The following is a 25,174-nucleotide window of genomic DNA, read 5'->3' as shown; positions in this document are numbered from 1 at the left end:
AATGTTCAAAAATTTGAACATTTTACAGACTGAATTCTCCTTATGTTGTTGTTAATTCAGAGTAATATTTGATGTCTGTATAAAGTGCAGTTGACTGCTGATAATAGTTCCATGCATGGCCAGGACCATAAGCAGAATATCATATTGTCCAATGAGAATTGTTTAAGTATGTTCAAGTGAATGAAGGTAACCTAGAACAAGGAATTTTTATTCAGGAATAAATCTGTCCACTGAAATAATTATTTTCAAAATAGTAGGGACTTACTTCGCTACATTTCTTGATTAGAGAAAGTTGAAGCACTGCTGCTATTTTGTAGACTTAAAATGTCATACTGAAATGATCTTTTATTGCTAGATATTTTGTTAGATGTGAAGAATCAACTAAGTAGGCAAATGTATGCCTATTTCCATATGAAATAACTGAAAGCTATACCAAGACTTTTAGGGCAGAAATAATTTCTTCCATTTTATATTTCTGTTTCTCAATCTTTAAGCCCTCAGACCACTGATTTCTTCCCAGTGTTGTGAAGAGGTAAGAAATTAGAAAACCTGCATTTTCTTACATTGGTCTTCTCCCTACTATGGAAGACATGCGTGTATTTTGTTAACCTTACATATGAAACAATAAATGTTTATTATTCAAAGAAAAAAACCTCACCTTTACTATAACCTCACATTTTTGGCATTATATGTACATGAGTGCCATCTAACATGTTTTGTACAGAAATCATTAGAACCTGTTTTCCTTTATCTGCCGTTACATAAATCCTGGGGCAAATATCAAAACCACAGGTATTTTGTTTGCAAGTATCCTTAACTCCTATAAGGAACAGTAGTGGTTTGAAGTTTCTAATAGTGTGCAAATTAATACATTATTACTACAGTAGCTGTGGAAAAAACTGTTATATTTATATATGACTTGATTTTTTATTGATTCTTCTGTTAAATTTTCCCCTTTTTGCTTTGGAAAATAACAACATTCTGTCTTCAGATGACAGGTATACCACTTGGAAAGGGACATACATAGTATGACTGAAGACCAGAAAAATTTCCTTTTCCATTATTGCAGGATTACACTCCTGTTCTTCCCCTTTTGTGTTAATAGACCGTATGAAGTAGAATGTGTCCCTGTTTCTCTCAGTTTCTTTTTGATGCACTGTTAAGGTGAAGTGGGCATCACTGCTATGTATTTCCAACAGCATAGCAGGTTTATTCTCTCTGCTGTTTTATTCATGGCTAACTAAAATGTCTTTTTGTCTACACGCACCTTGAGGGTTGTGTTCCAGCTGGACTTGCATATGAAGGAGTTTTTACTAATTCATTGAAAGAAGAATATTCCGAGCATTCAAATTAGAACAAGACAAGATTGGGAGCTCACGTTATAAACTTGAGTTATAAAGATCAAAAAGACAGTAAACGTCTTATCTAACCTGGGAGCCCTTATCTACAACTTGCCTGGGCAGCCAGCCCTAAAAATTAAACTCCATTCACATGACCGATTGGAAACTTTTAGGTCTCCAAAAATATCGTATTGAGGTGGTCTGGGTTTTCTGCATACTTATACGTGCTTGTTACGGGCTCATACATATGTTCAGTTCGCACATACATGCCAGAGATCAGTCCCTGCAGATAAGTCCCTGCAGCTGTAGAGGGTTTATTATAAAAGCAAGCTGTTTATCTTCTCTTCCAGAAAAGAGAACCTAATATTCAAAGCAAGTATTTGGAAGTATTTTCAGGCGTGTAGTAATTAACGTTAGACCGAAATAGAGATTAACCTTTGGTAGAATTATTTCAAGTATAATAAAAAAATTACATTTTCTTCTGTATTGCTGTAAAGGTCTTTTCTATATGTTTTCCTAAGTTACTTCAGCTATCCTTGCATAAGGATACCCCTAAATCATCAACTCTGGCTCCTCTTCGCATGAATGACTAAACTGGGATATCATGGCAAAACTCCTTTGCATTTATAATAGCAGTTGCCTTTGCAAATACGTTTCATGATGTTTTCTGGTAGTAAGGGAGCTGGAGCTCTTTTTAGACATGTACCCCTTTCATATAGACTGTTCAGATTAAATGGAGCATTGTTCAAAATCAGTTTGAATATTAAAGCAAAAAATCAGTTACTAGTAACTCCTTGATTTCTACTTAGTTTAACAGTCTGCTGAAAATGTCTTCACTAACTTATATGGAGTCAGTTTGTGCAATCACACTTCATTGGTAAACTTTCCAGCTATCATGCTGGGTATCTAAACAATTGAGCATGGGAAAAATCATTACTTTTTAATGTTCTTTTAAAGTGAGGTGACAATTGCCATAAAAAGCTTCTAATAAGTGATGGGTTTTCAATAGAATGAAACAGAAATGTAGGTCTTTATAATGCAGCTCATCTGAGCTTATTTAAAACGGTTTCAAGGCCCTAAATGCATCAGTGGATGCCACTGTTTTAGTTCCGTTAGAGACGTGGCTATTTCAAATTCTGAAATCAATAAACTCAGTTCATGCTTTCATTAGGTCCAAGAGGGAGAACGTTCATGGTAATCTCATTACTTATTGGGACAGTAAAAGCACTGTTTATCTTTACATTGTGTTTTTGATTATGTGTAGGCTTTTCAAAGAACCACAGTGATATGGGAAAATAAATACTATTGAAAATCAGTGGATCTTGTGTTAGAAAGACATGTTGGTAGTTCAGGAGCTCTGAAAGTTAGGGGTTTTGCTGGAGCAGAAATAAGACTGCCATCAAAGTTTTATTTCTTGGAGGGGGGAGCTGATAAAACAGTATCTCTGGTAGAAAATTATTTTAGCCATGTTTCTTGTGAGAGCAAGATTTTGTCATCATGCTGTACCTTTCTGTTTCCTCCTTTTGTTATCCTAACTTGGTACAAGTTCTGCATATTAGATAAATTTTGGCCAAATTTGACCAAAGCCGTCAAGAATCAGCCTCTTGGGATGACACATGGGATGCTACCTATATTTTCAGTTTCTTTAAGACTGAATTGCACCAAATTTACCAGTTCTATTTTACACTGACTACTTTAAAAGAAAAATAGGATTCTTTATCTCATTTTAATTCCATTTTATAAAGTCCTTATGTGGAGACTTTAATAATGTTTGGAACTGTCCAAAATATAGTAGGAAATGTAGGAAATGCAGTCTGCAGTGGAGAACAGATGAAGGCATACTTTTTCTTTCTTATGAACTAGTTGACAATTCATAAATAGCATAACGCACCATAGCTTTGCATAGTTTCCACTTTTTGTCTGCTTTGAAAGGAAAAGCATTAAAATATAATTGAAGTTAAACCATGAGCCTGTTGTCTTTGCAATAGCAACACAATGAGGAGCCTTCAGCACAGCCCCTCTCACCATATACAGTGCTAATCTAACAGCATTCCTGGCACTCTGAGGTATCTTGTGTGATTGAATTTAGAATTGTTCACTCAGTTGGGTGAGTAACTGAGCTGACAGGCTTTCAAGTTGTAGTGCTTAGTTTAGTAGTGTGGTGATTAGTCTATGCAAGTTGATACCAGTTTAAAGAAGTCTGTATTATAGAGACAGAAAAGTGATGAAGCTATTCCATTTTTGAGTTTATCGTTATATTTCTAGCAACACAAACTGGAATTAAATTGGAAGTTCTCATTTACACAACAGGAATGTCCTTAGCTTAGTATTCCTTGGCATGCTTCGAAGGACAACTTCTTGAAATAATACTTTGAAATTAAATGATGAATTTTGAAATTATAGCATGAATTAAGTTCTTAAACAGGCTTTTCAGTTAACATTAACTAATAGTACTGATTGTTACTTGAAACAAAGCTGACGTTCTGCTGTATGCTGACAAAGCTGCTGTATGTAGTGAACACCCATCCAAATGCAGATCTGAGCCAATGTTCAGAGGGTAGGAAGTAAGGTAAGGCAAAATGACGAATCCCAGAGATCATTTTAAGCCAAACAGCGTTTTTCAGGCTTCAAAGGAGTCTATGAAAGATATAAATAGCAAAAGCTTCTAAATGGGCTTCAAATTAGGAGGACAATGATAATATTTGAGAAATAGGCAGTAAGATTATGCCAAATCATGAAGAATTACCTAAGTCCTGTGAGCTTCCGAGTACATTGGGATACTGCAGGGAAGCTAAATTGTGGCTTTTATAGCACAGGCCATTTCAGTATTTAAAAAGTAATCATTAGGACTCTTGGAAATTGAAACTGATCTATTAGTGATGAACATAGGCAGAAGATGGTGATGAGTAAGAGCTACGTGGTGCAACTGGCATGGGTCATCTAAGTGAAAATAAACTTGTTTACTGTCTGTGATTTTTCCCTCCAGAGTATGTTATGATCAAGGAGTGAGTGTTATCAATATTGCAGTGCATTGACTATTAAAAAAAAAACATGCAGTGAAGGAAAAATGGATAAAAATTGCAGAACTTTGGAGGACAATTATTTAGGTCAATCCAAACTGAAGAAATAGCACCTGGAATAGTATGAAAGTTGAACAAGCTGTAAATAGAATTATAGAGGCAAATGTTGGCAACTGTAGAAGCAATGTAAATCACATTGGAAGAAGTAGTTTAAAGTATTTAAATGAAATGTAAGCGACCTATAGCAATGCAGGTAAATGGCTCTAGAGGTATCTTCCAACCTAAATAATTCTGTCATCAGATGTCAAAGTTGGACCTACTGCAAGCAGGGTATTGGACCTGATTGACATGATGATACCGTGTTTTGAACTACCAGGGTGAGAAAGAGGTACAAGTATTAGCATGGATTAGTACCTTCTATGGCTTATCTATTATTTAACAAAATGCAGTGTAAGAACTGAACTGTTTTAAAATTTAGAGAATACATAGCTAAAAACTGAAGAAATGTCTGGAGAAAAAGATCATTCTGTATTTTTAACCCAACTTCATTATCTTCAGTTGAACAGCTACATTTCGTATCAGTCAAAAAGGTGACTTAATGTTTTTGCCCATCAATCTGACCTGAGGTTTGAGTATCGAATGTATCATTGGTTTTGATTACAGCTTATTTCTGAGTAACTAAACCAATACCCTGCTAGCCAGGATTTCCATGAAAGTTTTTTAAACTCTATCTGTTGAAAATAGGACAAGATCATTGCCTAGTAGGAATCTTAAAGTGAACACTGAAAAAAGATCAGTAGGATAAGAAAGCTGTCACTTGCCTATGTGGCTGTTGCAGCGGGTTGTTTACTCCATCAGGTTACTAGAGAGTCACTCTTCACTGGTTTTGTCCAGTACAAAAGCAAACAGTTGCTGTTAAGTTTTCCTTTTACTGAATCTGCTAGCTCATACCTTTTAAAGTGAGTGAAGACTAACAGAGTTTTTTTTCTTTGTTCTTCAGGACAATAATAAAGGTAAAAAAGGCTGGAAAGTTGTGAGAAAGTTTCCTAGGATTATTCACACATCTGCACGATTGCTTGCACAGATGTTCTCAGCAGTGGTGTCATATTGCTATGCTTTGTCAGAAGTTTGTATGTTTGGATTAAGTGCTTACACCCTTTGCCGTCTTCTAATTTTATATTAACTGATAACATAATAGAACATTGTTGAAAATAGCAATGACCATACTGATAGTTGTTTGGTTGGTTTTTTTTTAATTATATACATATTTTCAACATAACACTGTGTGTGTCAGAACTATTTGTCAACAATAACAGGCAAAAGTTCCGAAGCACGAGGGGCTTCTGTAACCATTGCATAGTTTTTAGTTGCATTAACAGCACATTCTTTGATCTGTATTTGTGAATATTTCATTTTATGACTTACTATTTGTAACCCATACTTTCAGTAACAGTCCCCATGTTGGGTCTCTTACTGTGTAGTAAGAAACTCTTAATCTCCTCTGTGAAGTAAGCATATGATGTTTTCAGTTCCTTCTCAGAAAGTAGCTTTTCATATCTCAAAGTGCACTCATTAACACTTGACCTGGTAGGTAATTTTACATAACCAAATTATTTGTTTTTTCTCAATGAAATATATTTTGTTTGTTCCTGATTTTGATTCACAGCAAGTATTGCAGCTTCATTAGTATTCAAACAATGTATCACATACAGTTGAAAGCTAAAATGTTTGGTTTGCTTTGGTTTGTTCTCCCTCCTCCATAGTCTTCTTTGGTATTCTTGTGATTTTGGTATATTTCAGTCTAGTTTGCTGTATGCTAAGAGCTTTTCTAGTTATTGCTGGCCAATCTTGTTTTCTTAAGACAGCCCATGGTAATTTTTGGGCGCACAGTCTTATCCTTTAAATAGTATGGATCTATGTATAGGGTGCTTTTCAGGGCCAGAATGCCAAATAGCGGGTTAGGTCCCTCGATCAGCTTCATCAACGGCAAGACTTTCCAAATGGCTGTTTTCACACAACATATTTTTCCAGTGATAGAATGAAGTTTAAGAAATTGCTAGTAATACCAGACTTGATAAAAATTCATCTTTTTATATGCACCTTTGCATCTCTGCTTTTTCTTCTCAGAATTGCAGCAAATTTCTTCCTCTAATTTAGGCTCGGAGTCTTTTTTCTTTTCTTGGCTAAGATTGCTCTTGCTTCTTTTACCATCTTGTTCCTTCCCCCACTCTCAGTTGAGGGTGAAAGTATAAAAAGGATGGAACCTTGTCCTGGTTTCAGCTGTAACAGTTGGGTTTTCTTTCCTTCCTAGCATTCTTTCATACAATACTCAAGCTGAATGTTTCTTTAGTCACTAGACTTCTGACTAATACTTGACACCTACACCAGATTTAGCACTTTCTGGTTTCAGGGTGCTTTTCTTAATTGCGGCTTTCTTAAGAAATGCTGATAAAATATTATCCATCTTATTATAAGAAAACTTAAACGCTCAGTATTTTTACTAAGTTTATGGGTTTTTACTAAGTCTTTTCCTGTAAGTGCAGTATAATAGATGGTAAAAATACGAATTGGCTTCTTGAATGAAAAAGTATCATCCATACCTGCAGTACATATTCTATGGGAAATTATTCTAAAAGATCCCTTTGCAGTGTTATATAGTGCAGTGATGAAACATCAACATATAGATACAGCTGTGAGGACAGATATTCCAAATCTATTAAAAATTAATTGAAAATATTCCAGATCACAGCAAACATTCCTTATTTAAACAGCCATTTCTTAGAGAGTTACTGATGAAATCTGACTAGTTCAGTAGGCTCACTGGTGTTAATGTAGTATTCTGGCAATGTATGACTGCAGCATATGCTTGTCAAATTTCTAGGACTTTGCCATAACTATATTGAAATTATTTTTAGTGCATGTTTTAACCTTAGGGATTTTTAACTGTTCTTAAGGTAAGAATCATTGTCCTTGCACTGGATTGAATTTTTCATTCTTTAGGTTTAACTGGTAATCAAAACTTATATGAGCTTCATTTGCAGATATTTAAAACAGGTTACTGTCGTGGCTGGTGAGCACTGAACAGACAGCTAGCTATCTTTGCCAGTAAACACTGCAGACAATGAAAATACGCTTTTGGAAGAAATGAGCACACTAGAAGTCTCACCTGAAATGTTTGATATTTCAAAACTGCAATGCTTTGTATCATGTTGTCATGTATTAGAATTTATTGCGGTATATGAAACTAGCTTTGAATTATCAATTATGTAGACACTTATGTTCATGTAATTTGTAAGAGCTCTTATAAAAAATGTTTAGTGGTTTACTGATCCTTGAAAGTCCCATCTAAAGCAGCTGTATATTCCACTTCAGTTAGTATTTAACATATAACAAATTCTTACCTATATGTAAATCACATGCTTGTTCAGTGCTTGGCTGTTTTTCTCTTTCTGTCCTTTCTCCTCTTCTGTCAGTAGAGGAGCTAATTCAGTGGTCCAAATGATGTCTGAAATGCTGAGATTTACTGCAGTAAAGTGTATTCAAAATTGCAGCAGCGCTGTATAGTTATTTTTTAACAATTTCTTATGCCTTAAAATATTTCTTTATTTTTTAAACAAGTAACTGAATTGTAAGCATTTTAGATAACAAGTCTTTCCAAGCCATCCTTAGCACAAAGTGATGATGTAGTTGTATATGAAAAAGCATGAATACATAAACAGGAACACTTCTTATAATATTTTATTAATAACAAGCTGGTAAAAAATTAAGGACCTTCAAGTTTGTTTTACTGGAGTGGATAGTCAGATACAGTTTGTATGTAAATCCATTTTTTTTTTTTAATGCTATTTTGAAAACGTAGAGCAAGGGTTAGGTACTTCTTTTGAAAATAGTTTAGCTGATATGTTTGGGATGTTACTTGCCAGTGGTAAAGCTTATTAATAAACTCCTTGACTCATCCTAGTATGTATTTTTAAACAGGTGAGGCTAATGATAAGGATGTTCAGGTGGTGGAACTTCCCATTGTTGACAGCTTACACCCACGGCCACCCTATTTACCGTTGGCTGTCCCTGAAGACCTGGCTGATAGGCTAATTCGTGTACATGGGGATCCTGCTGTGTGGTGGGTCTCGCAGTTTGTGAAATACTTGATACGTCCACAGCCTTGGTTAGAAAAAGAAATAGAGGAAGCCACAAGGAAACTTGGTTTCAAACATCCAGTGATCGGGTGGGTATTTAGTTTTCTTTTTCACTCTCTGTGCTTTAATATGTATATATAGTGCTTTGTGTTCAGGACAAATTATTTTATGATGGTTACCCAAGAGCCTCTAGCGTTTTATGGGGAGAAGGGGTGCTTTCTAGATGAAGCTGTTATTTTTTTAACTGTGCATAATACAAGTTGATTACAAGTATTTCTTCAGCATACTTGTCCACCTATGTTTTGACTGATATTGCTCAATGGAAGGGTGTTTTTTTGGTTGGTTGTGGTTTTTTTAAATGTCCTTCTATACCTAGTAGTGTAATACAGAATTTCATTCATGTAATTGCCTTACAGCTTGTATTCCAGACACTTTTCTGTCTGGGTCTTCTGTTCAAGGGTCTATAGCCTTTACATTTGGGGAAAAAAGGCTAAGCCTGCATTTTATATGCCACAATCCACAACTAATTTTATTGTTGACTGCACCTGAACATGGTATGTGCTTTTCCATTTTCTGCTGAGGCTTCCACTGTTGCTGTTTCTTAGCAGTAACTATGTATTGGAAAGGCCCATATGGGGAGAAGAAAGGAAAGCATCTATAGGCAATAAACAGCTTGTGGAAGAAAGGTTTTACTGTCCTATAACATGAAAAATGTTGTTGTTACTCTACTAGAGTCTGCAAACACTGCTTCCTTTGCCAGAATTTGCCTTCAATGCTTAATCTTTCTTTCTGTAGGAGTACAAAACAGGTCTGTCCAAGAGTTAGTTGGCTTTTGACCATTGAGTCAGTAAGCCACTTCACCACTGAAGATATGTAAGATTTCAAGCAGATGGGGAAGATGCATTTTAACTTGCTTCATTCAAACCCTCCGTTGCAGTTTCTGTCACAATATATCCATGATGCGAATACTCCTATTTTGCTTTTGGACTGTATTTATGAAGCATTATCTAATGACACCAGATAACCTTCTGCCTAAACAGAATACCTTGTATGCTATAATTATCTCTCCTTCATTCTTTTCTTTTGGTTACCCTTTGCCTTCCTTACAAGAGTATTATATTGCTTTCAAGAACAGACTGACAGCTAAGTTCATGTTGTCAGTGTGTCTTGATGGACATCGATGAATCTAATCCTTTCTTGTTTTATGTAGGGATTCATTTTAATATGCATTCTAGAAGGGCACACGTGAAATGTAAAGTTAAAATTTCAGAATTATTGAAAATTGAATTCTAAGTTTCTGCCTTTTTGCAGTGTTCATGTTCGAAGGACAGACAAAGTAGGAACAGAAGCAGCATTTCATCCCATTGAAGAGTATATGGTACACGTTGAGGAACGGTTTGAACTTCTTGCTCGCAGAATGCATGTTGATAAAAAAAGAGTGTATTTGGCTACAGATGACCCTTCACTGTTGCAAGAGGCAAAATCCAAGTAAGATGAACTATGTTTGTATTACAGTTTGTTCCTTCTGGTTAGCTTCACAATTTCTGACTATTGTGTGCACAATTCTTAGGATTTTTTTGCCTTTTTTTTTTAAGCAATTAATTTATTTTGGTTATAATTTATATATTAGATTGCATTTCAGCTTCCAGTGATTTTGATTTTTCTCTGAGACATTCCTTTTTCTTTTGGATGATTTTTTTTCCCCGCAAGTATGCTTTTCAAAGTTTAACGTTAAAAATCCAGAAGAGCTGAGCAAGATACCTGTGACCACTTAAAAACAAACCTGTAATGCTGTAAAGGGCAAATAAAAATATAAATAATAAATACACCAAACTTTCTGTAGAACATAGATATTAAAAAGAATCACAGAATGGTTGGAGTTGGAAGGGACCTGTGGAGATCATAGAATCATAGAATAGTTAGGTTTGGAAAGGACCTTAACATCATCTCTTCCAACCCCCTGCTGAAGCAGGTTGCCAGAGAAGGTTTTGTAAGCTGGTTGACAGCTTTTTGATGACTCTTTCAGAAAGATTCCCATATAGTGAACTTAGAAGACTTTCACCTTACATGATGAATAATTTTAAAGTTTGTCCTTAAATATACGTGGGATTCTCAATCTGTAACACTGTCCATTATTTGCTTCTTGTCCTCTTCTAGCTCTCCAGAACATGGGTTTAACAACCTACCTTAGGTATAGGATATCTCAGCTTGTCACAGAAAATATAGCTTTGTTCAAACCTGGAAATGCACAGTGTAGAATTATTTACTGCTAACGCAGCCTGTATTTTCATGTAAAATCTCATTGTTATATTCTATGGGAAAGAATGACACCTTGCATGTCTTGCAAGATGCCACTGAGATGGCAAAACCTTCTGCTTAGTAAAAGAAAGTAGGTACATATGCAAGAATAATGTTCCGTCTCTTTTTTTGGGTTATGGTGCTTACGGTACATAAGCATTTCACAAAAGCTAATTGCCACGACAGTGGAAACTTGGATATCTATATCAGAACCATTGAATTGAAGTGTATTCATTACTGAGCACAAATTAGCACGTTTTCCTTTTGAGTACTACTTATTTTTCTGTCTACTGAATAGCACCTATTTCTGTTTCCAAAATTTTTTCTCCCTTGAACGTAAATTTTATTTTTTTTTTTTTTATTAAAGCAAGGAAATTAGAATTTTAAAATGAAGGTAACTCCAAAGTAGGATATTTTTAACTGTTTTATTCTTGGTAGACATACTTGGAAAAATATATAAGATTATATTCTGGATTACAAATTGGTTTGGGCATAAGATAAGCAGAAAATATTATTTTGTAGTAGAGCGTTGCAAGCCTGTGTGTTTTGATTGTGCTATTTCTATTTTTCATATCTACAAAGGGCTGCTGTTCAAAATTATGGAGTTTTGAAAAAACTAAATGAATACACACAACTCCAGATGATGGCAATCTAATCCTTCCTTTTTTGTGTATGTAGAGACAAGAACAATAGCAGAAACAATTATGATAACATAACATTTAAAGTGCAAATCTGAAAGTGCAAATCTGAACAATGAAAAGACAGGTAATAAAAAACCGAGGTTATAATAATTCATTTACATTATGCTTAAACGACTTTAATTACTGTTTGTAATATAAGAGATTTCAAGATTGCTATAGCAAACTTATTTATGCATTTATTTATTTGTGTTCAGCTTTCAGTCCTTACCACAGTATACTTTAGTGTTAATAATAATGAGATGCGCTAGCTATGTAAACATACAGTTGCTTGCACCCTACTGTTGCTTGCAATCAAGTAGAAGGCATTTGAAACTTCCCATGATTTCATAGAAGGCAGGATGCAGTTTGATGTTTCAGCAGTTAAAGACATCTGAAGACAGGTTAAGGTCAGGTTTTGAGAATAAAGAATCTTTTCATCCTCTTCTTGTGAAGAAAAATACAAATTGGATTACACTTCTGACAAAAAAAGTTCCAGTAACACCGAACTACCAAGCTTTGGCACAGACGGCTGTCACAATTTACCACAGTAGCTTATGCTGCATTCATTATTGGGTGCTGTAATATTAGTGAGTACTAGCTAGATATTATATCTGTCTATACATGAGAGTGATTGGCTGTCAAACATTGTTGGCATTTAAATAAAATTTTGCCAACATTCACATGAACAGGCTTGTTTCTATTAAGAGAAGTGTTTCAAACTATTCATAGTCATGAAAACAGAAATGTTTTGACTGAAGTTCCAGAAACTTCCCTTGCAGTCAGATGTCTACCAACTGCAAGTATGGTAGTGGAGTTAGTACTATCAGTATGTACAATGGTTTTGTTTTCTTTTCCAAAAGAAAGAAAGAAGTGAATTTATTTTCAGAATTAGGATGACTAGAGAGGAGCATGGTTGACAGTTCAACAGCTGTAATAACTATGGGCTTAAAGCCCTTAATAGAATCATAGAATGGTTTGGGTTGGAAGGGACCTTAAACTCATCCAGTTCCAATCCCCTTCCACTAGACCAGGTTGTTCCAAGCCCTGTCCAACCTGACCTTGAACACTTCCAGGGATGGGGCACCCACAGCTTCTCTGGGCACCCTGTGCAGTGTTTCACCACACTCAGAGAGAAGAATTTTTGCCTAATGCCTAAACTAAATCTCCACTCTGTCAGATTGAATCCATTCCTCCTTGTCCTGTCACTCTCCAGACTTCTTGTAGGCCCCCTTTAGGTACTGGAAGCTACTCTTAAGTTCTCCCCAGACCCTTCTCTTCTCTAGGCTGAGCAAGCCCAACTCTCTCAGCCTGCCTCCATAGCAGAGGTGCTTCAGCCCTCTGATTCTCTTCGTGTCCTCTGGACTTGCTTGAGCAGGTTCACATCCCTCTTGTGTTGGGGTACCCAGAGCTGAATGCAGGACTGCAGGTGCAGCCCAGGACATGGTTGTGTGAGAACACACTGCCAGGTCATGTTGTGCTTTTTGTCAGCCAACATTTGACAACTTCTGGTAAAGAGAGGTTGTGGCATTTGTCTTAGCTAAGTGATATCTAAGTTAGGGATGGTGTGACTTGCTTGTTCTTTGGCTGATTTAATAGTTTTTAAATAGAAATTCTTAACTTTCTAGTATACGTGTTTCCAGCCTGTATCATACGCAGCATCTCTCTTTAAGGCAAAGTATTGAAAATAATGCAGTTGAACATGTGCACAGATTCTTAAGAAACCGTATTTAATACCTTTCTGGTTTATGTCTTAATCTGTTTAGGTCTCTGTCACGTAAATAAGCACTCAAATTCAACAAAGTACATTCTTCCTTTTAAAATATTTACCTGTCAAGTTATATGTATTTTGCTTCTTCAATGGTTTTGCAGTAATTTTCCTCCCTTATGAGGTTTTGTTTTTTCTAGCACTTATGAAAGCTTTTTTCCCCCTCAGTATTTCACTATTTACTTCCACAATAGCAAGTTAATGGCTTTTCTCTCTGTGTACTGTCTGTATTTTAGCTGGTGTAACTCTCCCTGCCCCGAATCATAGTATTCCTGATACATTACAATTCAGTAAAGCTTCAAAGTTCTTGAGCCTGGTGAACAGCTCATACATTTTCCAATCCATTTTAGAGCAAGACCTGAGCAAACACATTATTTCTTACCCTATCTGTTTACACACATGCTCACACTCTTCCTTTAGAGGGAAGGAAATTTACATTGCCTCTTCTGGACACTTTCCCAGTCGCAGCAAATTGAGAGCTGGAGCATGGGACTCACCTTGGTTTGTACCTGCTAAACAGTGTAGAGATAAGCTATAGTTACACGGCTAGTTAATCAGCCTCTAAAACCAATTGGAACTTGAAATAGTCTCATAACTGTGTTTGGTTTGTATCCTTATCTGGGGCTGGTAGCTGCAGGATGGAAAGATTTTAAACTCTTTCTTCCCTGCCTTGTTCTGATTTCTTTTTTTCCCCTTTTCCTAAGGGAAAAAAGAAACAAAAAAATCCTTTCTGGCCTAAATATGAGTTTCAAGAATATATTTGGTAGCTTTAGAAGAATTAGATTTATATTTTTCTTAGATATGTTGAGGAGATATGCTACATATATATAGTCTGATGCAGAGAAACCAGCATTATGCTGTTTTGTTTGATCTTCACAGTCTTTTCCTTTCCTGTATATAGAAGAGAGTGTGTGGGTAATTTCTTTGGAAAGCTAGAAGGGATCCTACTGTATTTAGGCAATGCTGTCAGTAAGAATGTGACATCTTAGTATTTATTATTCATTTACAATGCATTCAGGAATCATAGTAATAGGATCATGTCTGCGTTCTGCTTACCAAAAAAAAAAATCCCCAAAAGCTTATAACAATATATATTACATTAATCACAATATAGATACAGCCAGAAAAGGGAATAGAAGGAAGCAAGACCTAACTATAGAGCTTTAGAAGTTTCATTTTGTCTATTCTTTGTAGTCATTGTGTAAGAATAGCTTTAAATAGAATCTAAAGCACTGTAGTGAGTGGGAAGGAAAATTAAACCTCGCCTGATGCAGGAAGTCAGTGAGCCACATAAGGCTAAGCTTATGAGAGGAACACAGGTTTGGCCTTTTACTGTATTTTTCTTTAAGCTCTGCTTTCAGTCTGTGTTGGAGACAGGATGCTGGGCTAGAAGACTCTTTGGTCACACTGAGTATGGCTGCTATTATATTCCCATTTTAGGATGTTTAAAAGAAACCTCTTTTCCTAAGCATGAATATAGCAGTATGTGCTATATGTGTGTGTGGCTGACCTAGTTTCAGCTGTAACAGTTGTGCCACAGCAGTGGCACAGCATAAAAGTGCTTGTTTGAAAACTTAAAACATGTGAGTAAATAAACGCTAAGCTTGGATCATTGCTTTGAAGAAATGGGTTCTGAAACTGTTGGTTAAGTGAATTTGGCTCAACTTTACAAAATGTCATTGAAGACCAAATTTAAAAGCATCTCAAAGACTGCAGAATAAAAGGAGGAAGGAGAAAAAAATTAAAAGAGTGCATGCAAAGAAATGTGAATAATTGTTTGGGTTTGGGGGTTTTTGGTTTGGGTTTGTATTTTGGTTTTTTGAACAGATTCAATATGGCACAATTTTTGGTGTGCTGCTTTTGTCAAGTTGTTAGACTGATCTTTTGCTAGTAGGAAATCAGATTCTTCAGGAAAGGTTCTTTTGTCTTTACTCAGCATCTGGGTTCTGATTTTCAAAATCTGAAGTTACGTATTTTACTAGTATTCCTTATGCCACAAACTTGCAAAGGGGTGTGCAGATATCTTCACTATATTCACTGTCCCTAGAAATGACATCTTCTGTTAAACATTCTTTGTGTTGCTTCCTTTGCATCACTGATGCCCGTCACTGTTCCTCCACTGGTTTACACAGTAGAGTATGACACATTTCCATTTGGCCTGCACTTTTTTCTTTAAAAAACATACTAATACGATTCAAACAATGGAAATAGAAATAGAATAAATCTAAATCACAAATCTTTTGTTGTCATCTGTTGTATTTTAAGAGCTGGTTAAATATTGATGTTAATTTTAGACCTACGAAGATAAGAAAGAAAATTATCATTGTGATAGAGTTAATCCTGAAAAAACTATTTCTTATATACACTTCTATAATTTTTCAAAAGAGGTCAAATCAGTTACTCCAGATGAATATTTCCGCCTTCTCTTCCCTTGCTTTTTTTGTTTTGTTTTGTCTTGGTTTCAATGTGACATGAACTTCCCCTGACATTAATGATCAGATGCGCTCTTTAAAGTTGTCATCCTATCTTTGGGAAATTTACCACACATCCATGATTTTTTGTTAGAGCAGGTGTTTCTCTGCTCATACATAACTATAAAATAATTATTATTATTTTTACATAATTACTATGTATTTTACATAATTATTTAACAGAACATAAAATTCTGTGAAAATCACTGTAAAGAGAAAGTAAATTCTTCCTGAAATGTGGAAGTTTTCCATGTGGGTTTTTGATTCACTCTTGAGATTAAATGTCTGGATTTGGTAGTTGCAGCTAGAGAACGTTAAATGAAAGAAACTTGCTGTATTTCGATATTAAAGTGGAATAAACTAGGCATGTTCTTTTAAGAGGTTGTCATAATCATGTCTAGTGTGCGTCCAGAGTATATGCACACACTGCGTGGTGTACAAGTGCATGCTAACTTCAGTAACTTTACGGTAACTCATGAGTGTAAACCTTATTTTGAGCTACATTCAGCATAGAATTGTCAAGCTTTGAAGCATATAGTTACAGGTCTGAGTTACTGTGGCTCCAGCATTACAGCCTACTCTATGCTATTTAATTTATTGAACAGCGTATGAGTGATTAATTCATAAAAATGTAATATTAGCTGCCTTACTATCTTATCTAAGATACTGATTTATAATTGGTACGAAGTTGTATATTTAAAAAATAGATTTTATTTGAATTATTTTATAATTAGCCCTGTAGTTGTAATTTTGTAGTTGGCAGTTACTCGTATGAGTTGCACTTCATGATTGAAATATAATTATTGTGTAGCAGCAATATAATTATCATCTTTGTTACACCTACCTGGAATTTCTCATATAAAACTTATCTTTGGTAGGAGGCTGACCAAAAACTTAATTATTTTTTGCTACTTTTCATAATTTATTTCAGATTTCAGTTCCCCAGGAAAGGAATTACAAATGTTTTGAGAAAGACCATCCTTTTTTTCAACACTTTTTAAAAGTACTTATTTTATTTTAAAATTTGTTGTTTCCTGTTAAAAACTTGTAATGTTCTTTTGAAAATAAACCAAGGGTTTGTATTTCAAATAAAAATATTTTGACTGAAAGTATCAACATTTTGTTTATAATATGTCAAGAATTTTTACATTTATTTTCTTTTGGCTAATAAATTGCAGAATTTTTCTCCATGTGGTCCTAATAACGGTAAAGATAATGTTGGGTTTTGTCTAGATTTGTCATCCCTTTTACAGGTGTCGGAGTTTTCTTGCACAGTGTCATGATCATTGTCTAACAGAGAGTATGATAATAAACAAAATGTAGTATAGGAAGAACATAATTCCATATTCTATTTAGTAGTAGAGAAATTAAGTTACCCGAGTTTATTTCATTGAAAAATCAGTAAAATTAGCAGAATGTGGCGTATACTTCCTGACATTTTTCCGCTTCTTTTACAGTGTCAGGTCTCAGACAGACTTCTGGATAAAGAGAGGACATGCTTGGAAGCAGCAGCAACATTCCAGAGTGTTCAGTAAAATTATAATGCATTCCCTGTAAAGCAGAGACGCAAAACAAATTAACACCCTTATCTTGCAGCATAAATGATGCTTCCTAAGAAAAAAATGAAATTAAAAAACCCAAAAGACTTTGCTGTTAACGTGACTTGTATTTTCACAGGTATCCACATTATGAATTTATCAGTGATAACTCCATATCCTGGTCAGCAGGACTTCATAACCGTTACACTGAAAATTCCCTAAGAGGTGTTATTCTGGATATTCACTTCTTGTCGCAGGCAGACTTCCTGGTCTGTACGTTTTCATCCCAGGTAAACTGCAATACAAATACAATATAGAGTATATGTACCAGTTCTAAATCTTAGTTTTCTTCATGCTCATGTTACCTTATTCTCAGTGGTCTGTCATGAAAACTTCAGGGAAGAATTAAAGGCTCAGTATGGTATGTGAACATTCAGAGGACTGTAAGCACTGGCTGATTACTTTTCCACTGAAGTTACTGGCTTAATTAAGACATTGGAAATGAGCAAGAAATTATATTAAACATGTCGAAGAGTTCCTTGTTTTGCATAATGTTAATGTGTGACTGGTATCCATCCATTTCTGTGCAGCTTAGTTAGGCATTTAAAATAAGTAAAGCCAATTTTAAACATGTTTAACGCTTCATAATTTTGCATAAAGTTAATATATAACTTGTGTCTATCCATTTCTACACATCATTGCACTCCACTACTGTTCAAAAATGTCTGCTGTTGCTTTAGTTGATTGTGACAATGAAAAAGAATTAAGAAAGCAGACATTTAATTTCTCTTCAGTCTATTACATTTCTAGCAATGCAGTGGCAGCTCCATAAATGTGAATTCTGACCACTGTAATCCGTACAGACTTCCTGTTGCAGATAATTATATCCTACAAGCATATCCTTTCTTGAGCGGTTTGATGAAGCAAGTTGGAGTCCATTAGAAAATGGAGTCATATAATTGTAATCGTTGGCATTTTCTTGTTTATTATGTCATGTTGTATAATAATTTCAATAATGAAAAGCTGTTGTAAAAGCTGGTTTCAGATTGGAAAGCAGTTTTTTGGGACTGATACGCTGATCCACCTAATTCAAGTATGGCAAAATATGATTGAAATCAAACAAAGGGTACGTTTTTTTACCTGCTGTTGTCATATATGCTCTTAGGTGACACTCTTGGTTAGGAAAGCATTCAGCTATAGTGATAGATTATGATCGCGCATGATTACACAGTCACATGGAGGTGAAGACAAAACTGAAAGTTAAAATTTACTTCAAACCCAAATGTAAATTGTCTCTTGCACCGCCATGACAATTTGATAGGTAACAAGCATAATATTAACATTGTTATATGATTGATAAAGTGATATATTGACCCTGACAGCCAGAATTCTTAATAACGTTACCATGGCAAGAAGACAGCCGAACAGAAAAGTACAGGAAAGCCTCTTATCCCCCAGTCAGGCTTGTGGGTACATTTTTTTTTCATTGTTTGCTAAACCCTGTGAAGAAAATGACATTTTATAGCATACTTTGGTTACTGCAGCCTAAGTCAGACCAAGACATGAATAAACTCCAAAGTAAAAAACCGCACTGAGAAAAGCTTGTGAGGGGCCATTCACTTTTATAATAATGCTTGATTCAGCTAAAGTATGTCCACTGAATGCATAGCACAGTGAAAGGGGGGACTATCAGCTTACATGCCACACATGCATTGGTGTAGAGACCGTTCATATTCTGCAGGAAGAGCAACGTGGTCTTGGGTAAAAACAAGAAATCTAGAACGTTTTCTGCTATTATTATATTCACATAACTGTTAAAAATAACTAGAATACTCCATATAAACATAAAAAAATAGTTTAAATACAGGTACAAATGGCTTGGACAGAATATATTGAAATTGAATTGTACATGTTGGAGTCATATTTATTGACATAGTTAAGGTGATACTAGTTGATCAGGACCTCTGGGGGTCATCTGGTACAACCTCCTTTGAGGGTACCTTTGAAGTACATGGTATCTTTGAGTTCAGTCTCCTTCTGCGTCTCCCTGCATTTCACACTAGACATGTTTGCTGGATGATGTATTTGGATTTCCAGAGTTGCATTAAGTTCTACTGAAGTCTAGGAAATCCTGTATTAAACAGTTACTTTCAATAGCTGGGACTATGAATTTGGTCCGAGCATCTACTTAATTTATTCTGGGCAATTTCTTCAGCTTTAATAATTCAAACTCTTCAAAAATCATATAGCACCAGTTTTACTGGTCAGGCAACAATGTGATTGACCTACATTGGGCTTTTCTAAGGTCTGATGCAAGTTTTCCCACTGTTCATAAAGATTTCTCTTTCATGGTTTTAAAACTTGATCCTCTCATCTCTAACATTTGAACTAGTATCCCTGTCCTTTCATCAGTGAAATGAACAATTTGGTAATTACTTTGGCATTGAATGTAAGCAAAATGAGGCTGTTAATGAGTATCTTTTGTCCAATCTGCATGAAGAGAAAGTAAGGATAAGAATATAGTCTTAATTTCCAGTGTGATTTTGGACTTCACATAAATCAATTGCATGCTGACTTTTTTCCATTTTATTTTCCTTGCCAGACAGAGTCAAAACTTCATTATGAGGTATTAAGAGAAAATTATAGTATATGTGGATAGAATCAGGTGCTTTATGAAGTCCCTTGTATTAAATCTTATTATGCTACCAAAACTAAATGAATACTGATAGAAGCTTAAGGATAGGTATTTCATTACAATACTGTTAAAAGAAATTAGGCCCATCAAGTGATGTGAAGTCAAGGGAAACAACCTACATTGGCACTGCATTTCAGCAAAATCATATTAATTGAGAAGTATAGAAAAACCAGATGGTAGTTACACAAATCATAACGCAGGAGCAGAATTAAAATTGCACATTAAAACAAAAAGCTTTTTTGTCTCTCCAGTCTTCATTCAGATGAAATTGTAGCTCCCTCTGCCTGACATATTTGTCTTCATAATCTCATTTCCTTCCAGAATTTATTAGTCATTGTACGTGTAAGTATACAGGCTGCAAAATAAGTGCATGTGTGAATAAAAAAGGGGAGGCTGACTTTAACTACAATACTGCATGTGGATTCTTTGCCTGCTGCCCTCAGCAGCTTACAGTTTAGTTACCCAGATGAGAGGAGATGTTGTATGTTTTATGTCAGATATGCAGGACACTCACCAGAAAAGCATTTCTCCTGCAGTGTGTGTGTATTCTCCCCCTGAAGTACACACACACACAGAGACGAAAACATCAAAACAGTCACAGAAGCTATAAAATAAATAATCTCTTGCCAGTGTATGGGTAATCAAGTTTATTTCTATATTATGCAGTATAACAAGTACTTCGAAATAATTAATTTTAGCCTGATGTTCTGAAAGGTACTTTTGAAAAGTTATTTCAAAGATCAGATGGAGAGGGATAAAAGGAAATCCTATTACATTTTTTTAAAGCGACTGCTTCTTGCAAAGATAGGAAGGTACAAATATGTCTTTGTTGACTGATCAAAGTTCTATTCACCATAACTTCATAGAATCATAGAATAGTTAGGGTTGGAAAGGACCTTAAGATCATCCAGTTCCAACCCCCTGCCGTGGGCAGGGACACCTCACACTAAACCATATCACCCAAGGCCTCGTCCAACCTGATCTTCAACACTGCCAGGGATGGAGCATTCACAACCTCCCTGGGCAACCCATTCCAGTGCCTCACCACCCTAACAGGAAAGAATTTCCTCCTTACATCCAATCTAAACTTCCCCTGTTTCAGTTTTAACCCGTTACCCCTTGTCCTGTCACTCCAGTCCCTAATAAAGAGTCCCCCCCCAGCATCCCTATAGCCCCCCTTCAGATACTGGAAGGCTGCTATGAGGTCTCCATGCAGCCTTCTCTTCTCCAGGCTGAACAGCCCCAACTTCCTCAGCCTGTCTTCATACGGAGAAAAGTAAAATCAAGCTTTACTATATTTATGTAGAGTGAAAGTTAGGAAAAATCTGAAATGCTTCCTCATATTGAAGTCCCCTGTATTGTTAGTTTATCAAGCTCTGTCAAGTTTACTTAAAATCAGAGAACGATTCAGTAATGTAGATTAGAAGCCAGAAAGGTCACAGTGTTCAAATCAGACACCTGACAGAGAAGAGCTTTTTAGCCAGTTGCTGAAAAGAGCTTTGTTTAATACAGTGGCAGCCTTTTGTGTTTCTAGCATTTCTGAGAGATAACACGATTCTGATGTGGGGACCTGTTTTTCAGTCTGAAGAAAATTCCTTTTATAGAATGCTATACAATGACATTTCAAAATGCATCTTTCTTCTCACCAACATTGTTATTATCCTGCTGGAATTCAGTTTCACTTAGGTGTCTTCCAAGTTGCCAGCAGTCATAATTCTGCAACAGTTCTAATATTAACAGCATTTTAAAGCCTCGGATTTCTAGAACTGCTCGATTGTGAAAATTGGAGCTTTCCTTAGAAAAGTAAACGCAAAGCCTCATTATTGCAGAATAAATTATGAAAATATAAGTTCTAAAGGTTTAAAGGGAAGTAAAATACAGTTTTTATTAGTAGTAGAAAAGGAAAACAAATTTGCTTCTACATTTGATTTGCTTCATATCATTAATTTTAAAAAGCAGGGTGGCAAGTGTTGATATAGATGTTTCAAATCTTCATGAAAGTGGGCTGTTCTAATTATTTATCTTTTTATTTAGCTGCTTTATTTATCTACCGAATCTGATCACCAGAGTACTCATTAAAATGCTGCTGCAAAATGTTGTGCTTCTTGTTAGAAATATGCAGGGGGTTGGGTGTTTTGTTGGGTTATTTTTGTTGCTTGGTTGGGTTTTTTTAGTTGTGTTTTGGAGCGTTTGTGCCTTTTCCTATGTTTGTTTTGTTCAGTTTTGGTTTTGGTTTTTAATCTGGACATTCCAAACCTTGATTGTCTTGTGAAATTTGTTACACATTGGTTTCTGACTCCTGTGGTATGTTGCAGGCACAAACAATATTTATGACTTCTCCTTCGTTTTTATTTCCTAAGGTTTGTCGAGTTGCCTATGAAATTATGCAGACATTGCATCCAGATGCTTCAGCGTATTTCCATTCTTTGGATGATATCTACTACTTTGGGGGACAGAATGCCCACAACCAGATTGCTATTTATGCTCACCATCCAAGAACTGCAGATGAAATTCCTATGGAACCTGGAGATGTAATTGGAGTAGCTGGAAACCACTGGGATGGTTATTCAAAAGGCATCAATCGGAAATTAGGAAGAACAGGCCTGTACCCATCATACAAAGTTAAGGAGAAAATTGAGACAGTCAAGTATCCTACATACCCAGAAGCTGACAAGTAGATGGAAAGGAAGATCATCAGCAGTAATTCTCAATTTTGATTGGTTTGAACCAGTCAACACACTAACTAATGGTTTCTATGGGATTTGAATTTGCATTTTAACATGCAGTTAAAATCAAAGCTTTTAGCAATGAAACTGGATAAGAAGCTGAGAACAAATGGATGGGCTGTTATCTGAACTTACTCTTAAACAGTTTTTGTTACATGCACTCTCACACATGCACACACAAACCCACATACAACAGGGAAACTGTTGTTTTATACTTTTTGTCTCTTTTCAAGATTCGTCCCAGTCATTAGTCTTACATGAGCTTTGGGCTCTTTTTCTCTGCCATTAATTGACAATAATGTTCAGACTTACAACACTGCCACATTGTGTAATTTGAGTGACATGAACATATTTTGTATGTACAAAATTTAAAACATGGTGCCTATATTTGAAAAAATTGTGACCTTTTTAGAAGAGCCATGGCTATTTCACAATGGGTAAGAGTCAATCTTCAACTGGTGTTACCATGACCACTGAACTTGCTTCAAACAACAGATTCCGATTTCAGACTAGATTTCTTTTACAGGTTTCTTTTTAGCATTCCATTGATTACTTCTCATCATTAATAAAATAAAGAATACATCCAACAATAAAATAATCACTGTCTGTTAGGAACTTTGTGAAACAATGCCATGAACAGATTCTTTAGTACTGGTAATGTTTCTGGACATTGGGTTTTATTGGGGCGGGGGGAGGAAAGGACAACAAACCACGCAACCCACAAAGGAAAAAGTAGCTGGAGTTTCACTGAGTTTTTACACACTCATTAGGTAGTGCAGCAACTGCTCAGTGGCACAGTGCTCCTCCATTCTGTGGATGGTGGGTTTCAGCAGGATGACTTCACTCGCTCAATTTCTTGCATTTATTGTCCAGCACTGTTCTTTTTACCTTCTGTGTTTCTCTTCTGAAAACATGTTTTTAGGGTATTATTATAGATGGCCGTTCATCATTTTGGCATTGAATGTAGTTACTTCTAAGTAAAATATTTCGGGTTATCCCATTTATAGAACCTGTCAATCTAGAGTGCTCTAAAAACAAAAAAACCCTAACAATTTACCTGAAAAAGTAGATTCCAAGAAAATATACACAAGGATAAATTTTTATGCATGACATAAAACTGTTAGTACTTAGTGTTTTGAAATATGTTGCTAGTCTGCTCTCCATTAAGAAAAGAGATCATTTGCAAAACAATTTTACAAACAGATTTGTAGATTTGGGGGGGGTGTGTGTATATATATATATATATTAAAAAATGTACAAGATATCAAGAGATAATTTCCAAACAGAAAGGATGTTAATAGTGTTATACAGGATCTAGTGCAATCCAATCTGGAATACTGGAAGTGAAGAAGATGTTTACTATTCAGACACTGAGAAAATACCACATGAGTAACAATTTAAAAAGCATGGCTGCTTGACCTTAACAAAGCAAAATTTAAAAGGCTATTTAATTATATTTATGAATAGGCCAAGGACAGTGTTGACATGATGAATGGATGCACTTGACCATGAATAAATTCTAGACCTCAAAGTAAAAGGAAAACGCTTTTGGTGTGAAGTTTAACAAAAGTTTTCCAATTGAAATAGTGGTAAGATGGAACTTCATTGGTATGTAAAGGAATTAACAAAGTCATTCTCTCTGACATTACTTGCACGACTAATCTGCTAGATCCCTTTCAGTTATGTGTTCCTCAACAAAAAAATGATTTTTTTGTCTTAAAAAAGAGTAAGTTGAAAATGTCTGTGGAAAACAAGTTGCCTGTTAGTAGTATTAAATAGACATGTCAGTAAAAATGAGTATAGATATCAAATGAGATTTAAAGATGGATTGAAGGATAAAGGTAAATGAGTGGCTGAGAAATGCTAAATACAATGAATTTTTGTGACAAAAGATATCTAGATTTAAGTGGTGTTTCTGTATTTTGGAGGTACTAAGGAAGCTGTTCAATGCTAGATTCCTGTCTAAGTAATTCTGATAAGTTTTCCATTAATGCAGCCAAGCTTGTGGTATTTCAGAGGCACAAACGTAGGCTATATTATAACTTATTTTTACTTAAATTTGAAAGTAGCTATTGCTACTTTCCTTTTCAACTTGGAAAAAAAAACCTCCAAACCCACAAATATTTCTCCCTCAATGATGAGATCAATGCATTTTATCTTTGGGAAAAGTAATTCAATTATTACTCCACAAATACTGCATTTTCTATTTGATATTTATAGATTTTGAAAATGTTTTATTTTTGAAGCTCTTTACTTATAGCTTCAGAGTTTCCAGTTCATTTCTTAGAGTGTGAAGCAGAAATTCACATTAATTCAAATGTATGAAAATTCCTCCATAGTCAGGTAACTCAACTGAAAATATCACTAAAGAAGACAAATAACAGAACATCTAAGATGATCCCAAAGGCAAGAGAAGATCTTCTGAGGTATTAACGAGAGAAAACCCTGATGTTACAGAGGACATAAGTATATAACATTGCAATTTCTCAACAGATTCTATCTGAC

General features: G+C 35.4%; 1 protein-coding gene across 3 annotated transcripts in view; it reads left to right on the top strand.

Annotated features, from left to right (window-relative positions):
* The window catches only part of FUT8 (fucosyltransferase 8), a 121,937-nt gene extending 98,579 nt beyond the window's left edge, over positions 1-23,358 (top strand). For all 3 annotated transcript variants that reach the window (XM_061462108.1, XM_061462107.1, XM_061462109.1), the window contains 4 exons: positions 8,339-8,585; positions 9,808-9,984; positions 17,388-17,538; positions 22,304-23,358. In XM_061462108.1, the coding sequence (XP_061318092.1) occupies positions 8,339-8,585; positions 9,808-9,984; positions 17,388-17,538; positions 22,304-22,621 (893 nt within the window). In that variant the 3' untranslated portion in view covers positions 22,622-23,358. The remainder of the gene's footprint in view (positions 1-8,338; positions 8,586-9,807; positions 9,985-17,387; positions 17,539-22,303) is intronic.
* Positions 23,359-25,174: the final 1,816 nt, after the last annotated feature.

Source organism: Pezoporus flaviventris, unplaced genomic scaffold, assembly GCF_033815535.1.
Source record: "Pezoporus flaviventris isolate CSIRO_AGI_PZ_B2104156 unplaced genomic scaffold, CSIRO_AGI_Pfla_v1 ptg000035l, whole genome shotgun sequence".
In the NCBI taxonomy this organism is placed as follows: Eukaryota; Metazoa; Chordata; class Aves; order Psittaciformes; family Psittacidae; genus Pezoporus; species Pezoporus flaviventris.
The sequence above is the reverse complement of the archived record's forward strand: the minus strand, read 5'-3'. Positions and strand labels throughout refer to the sequence as shown.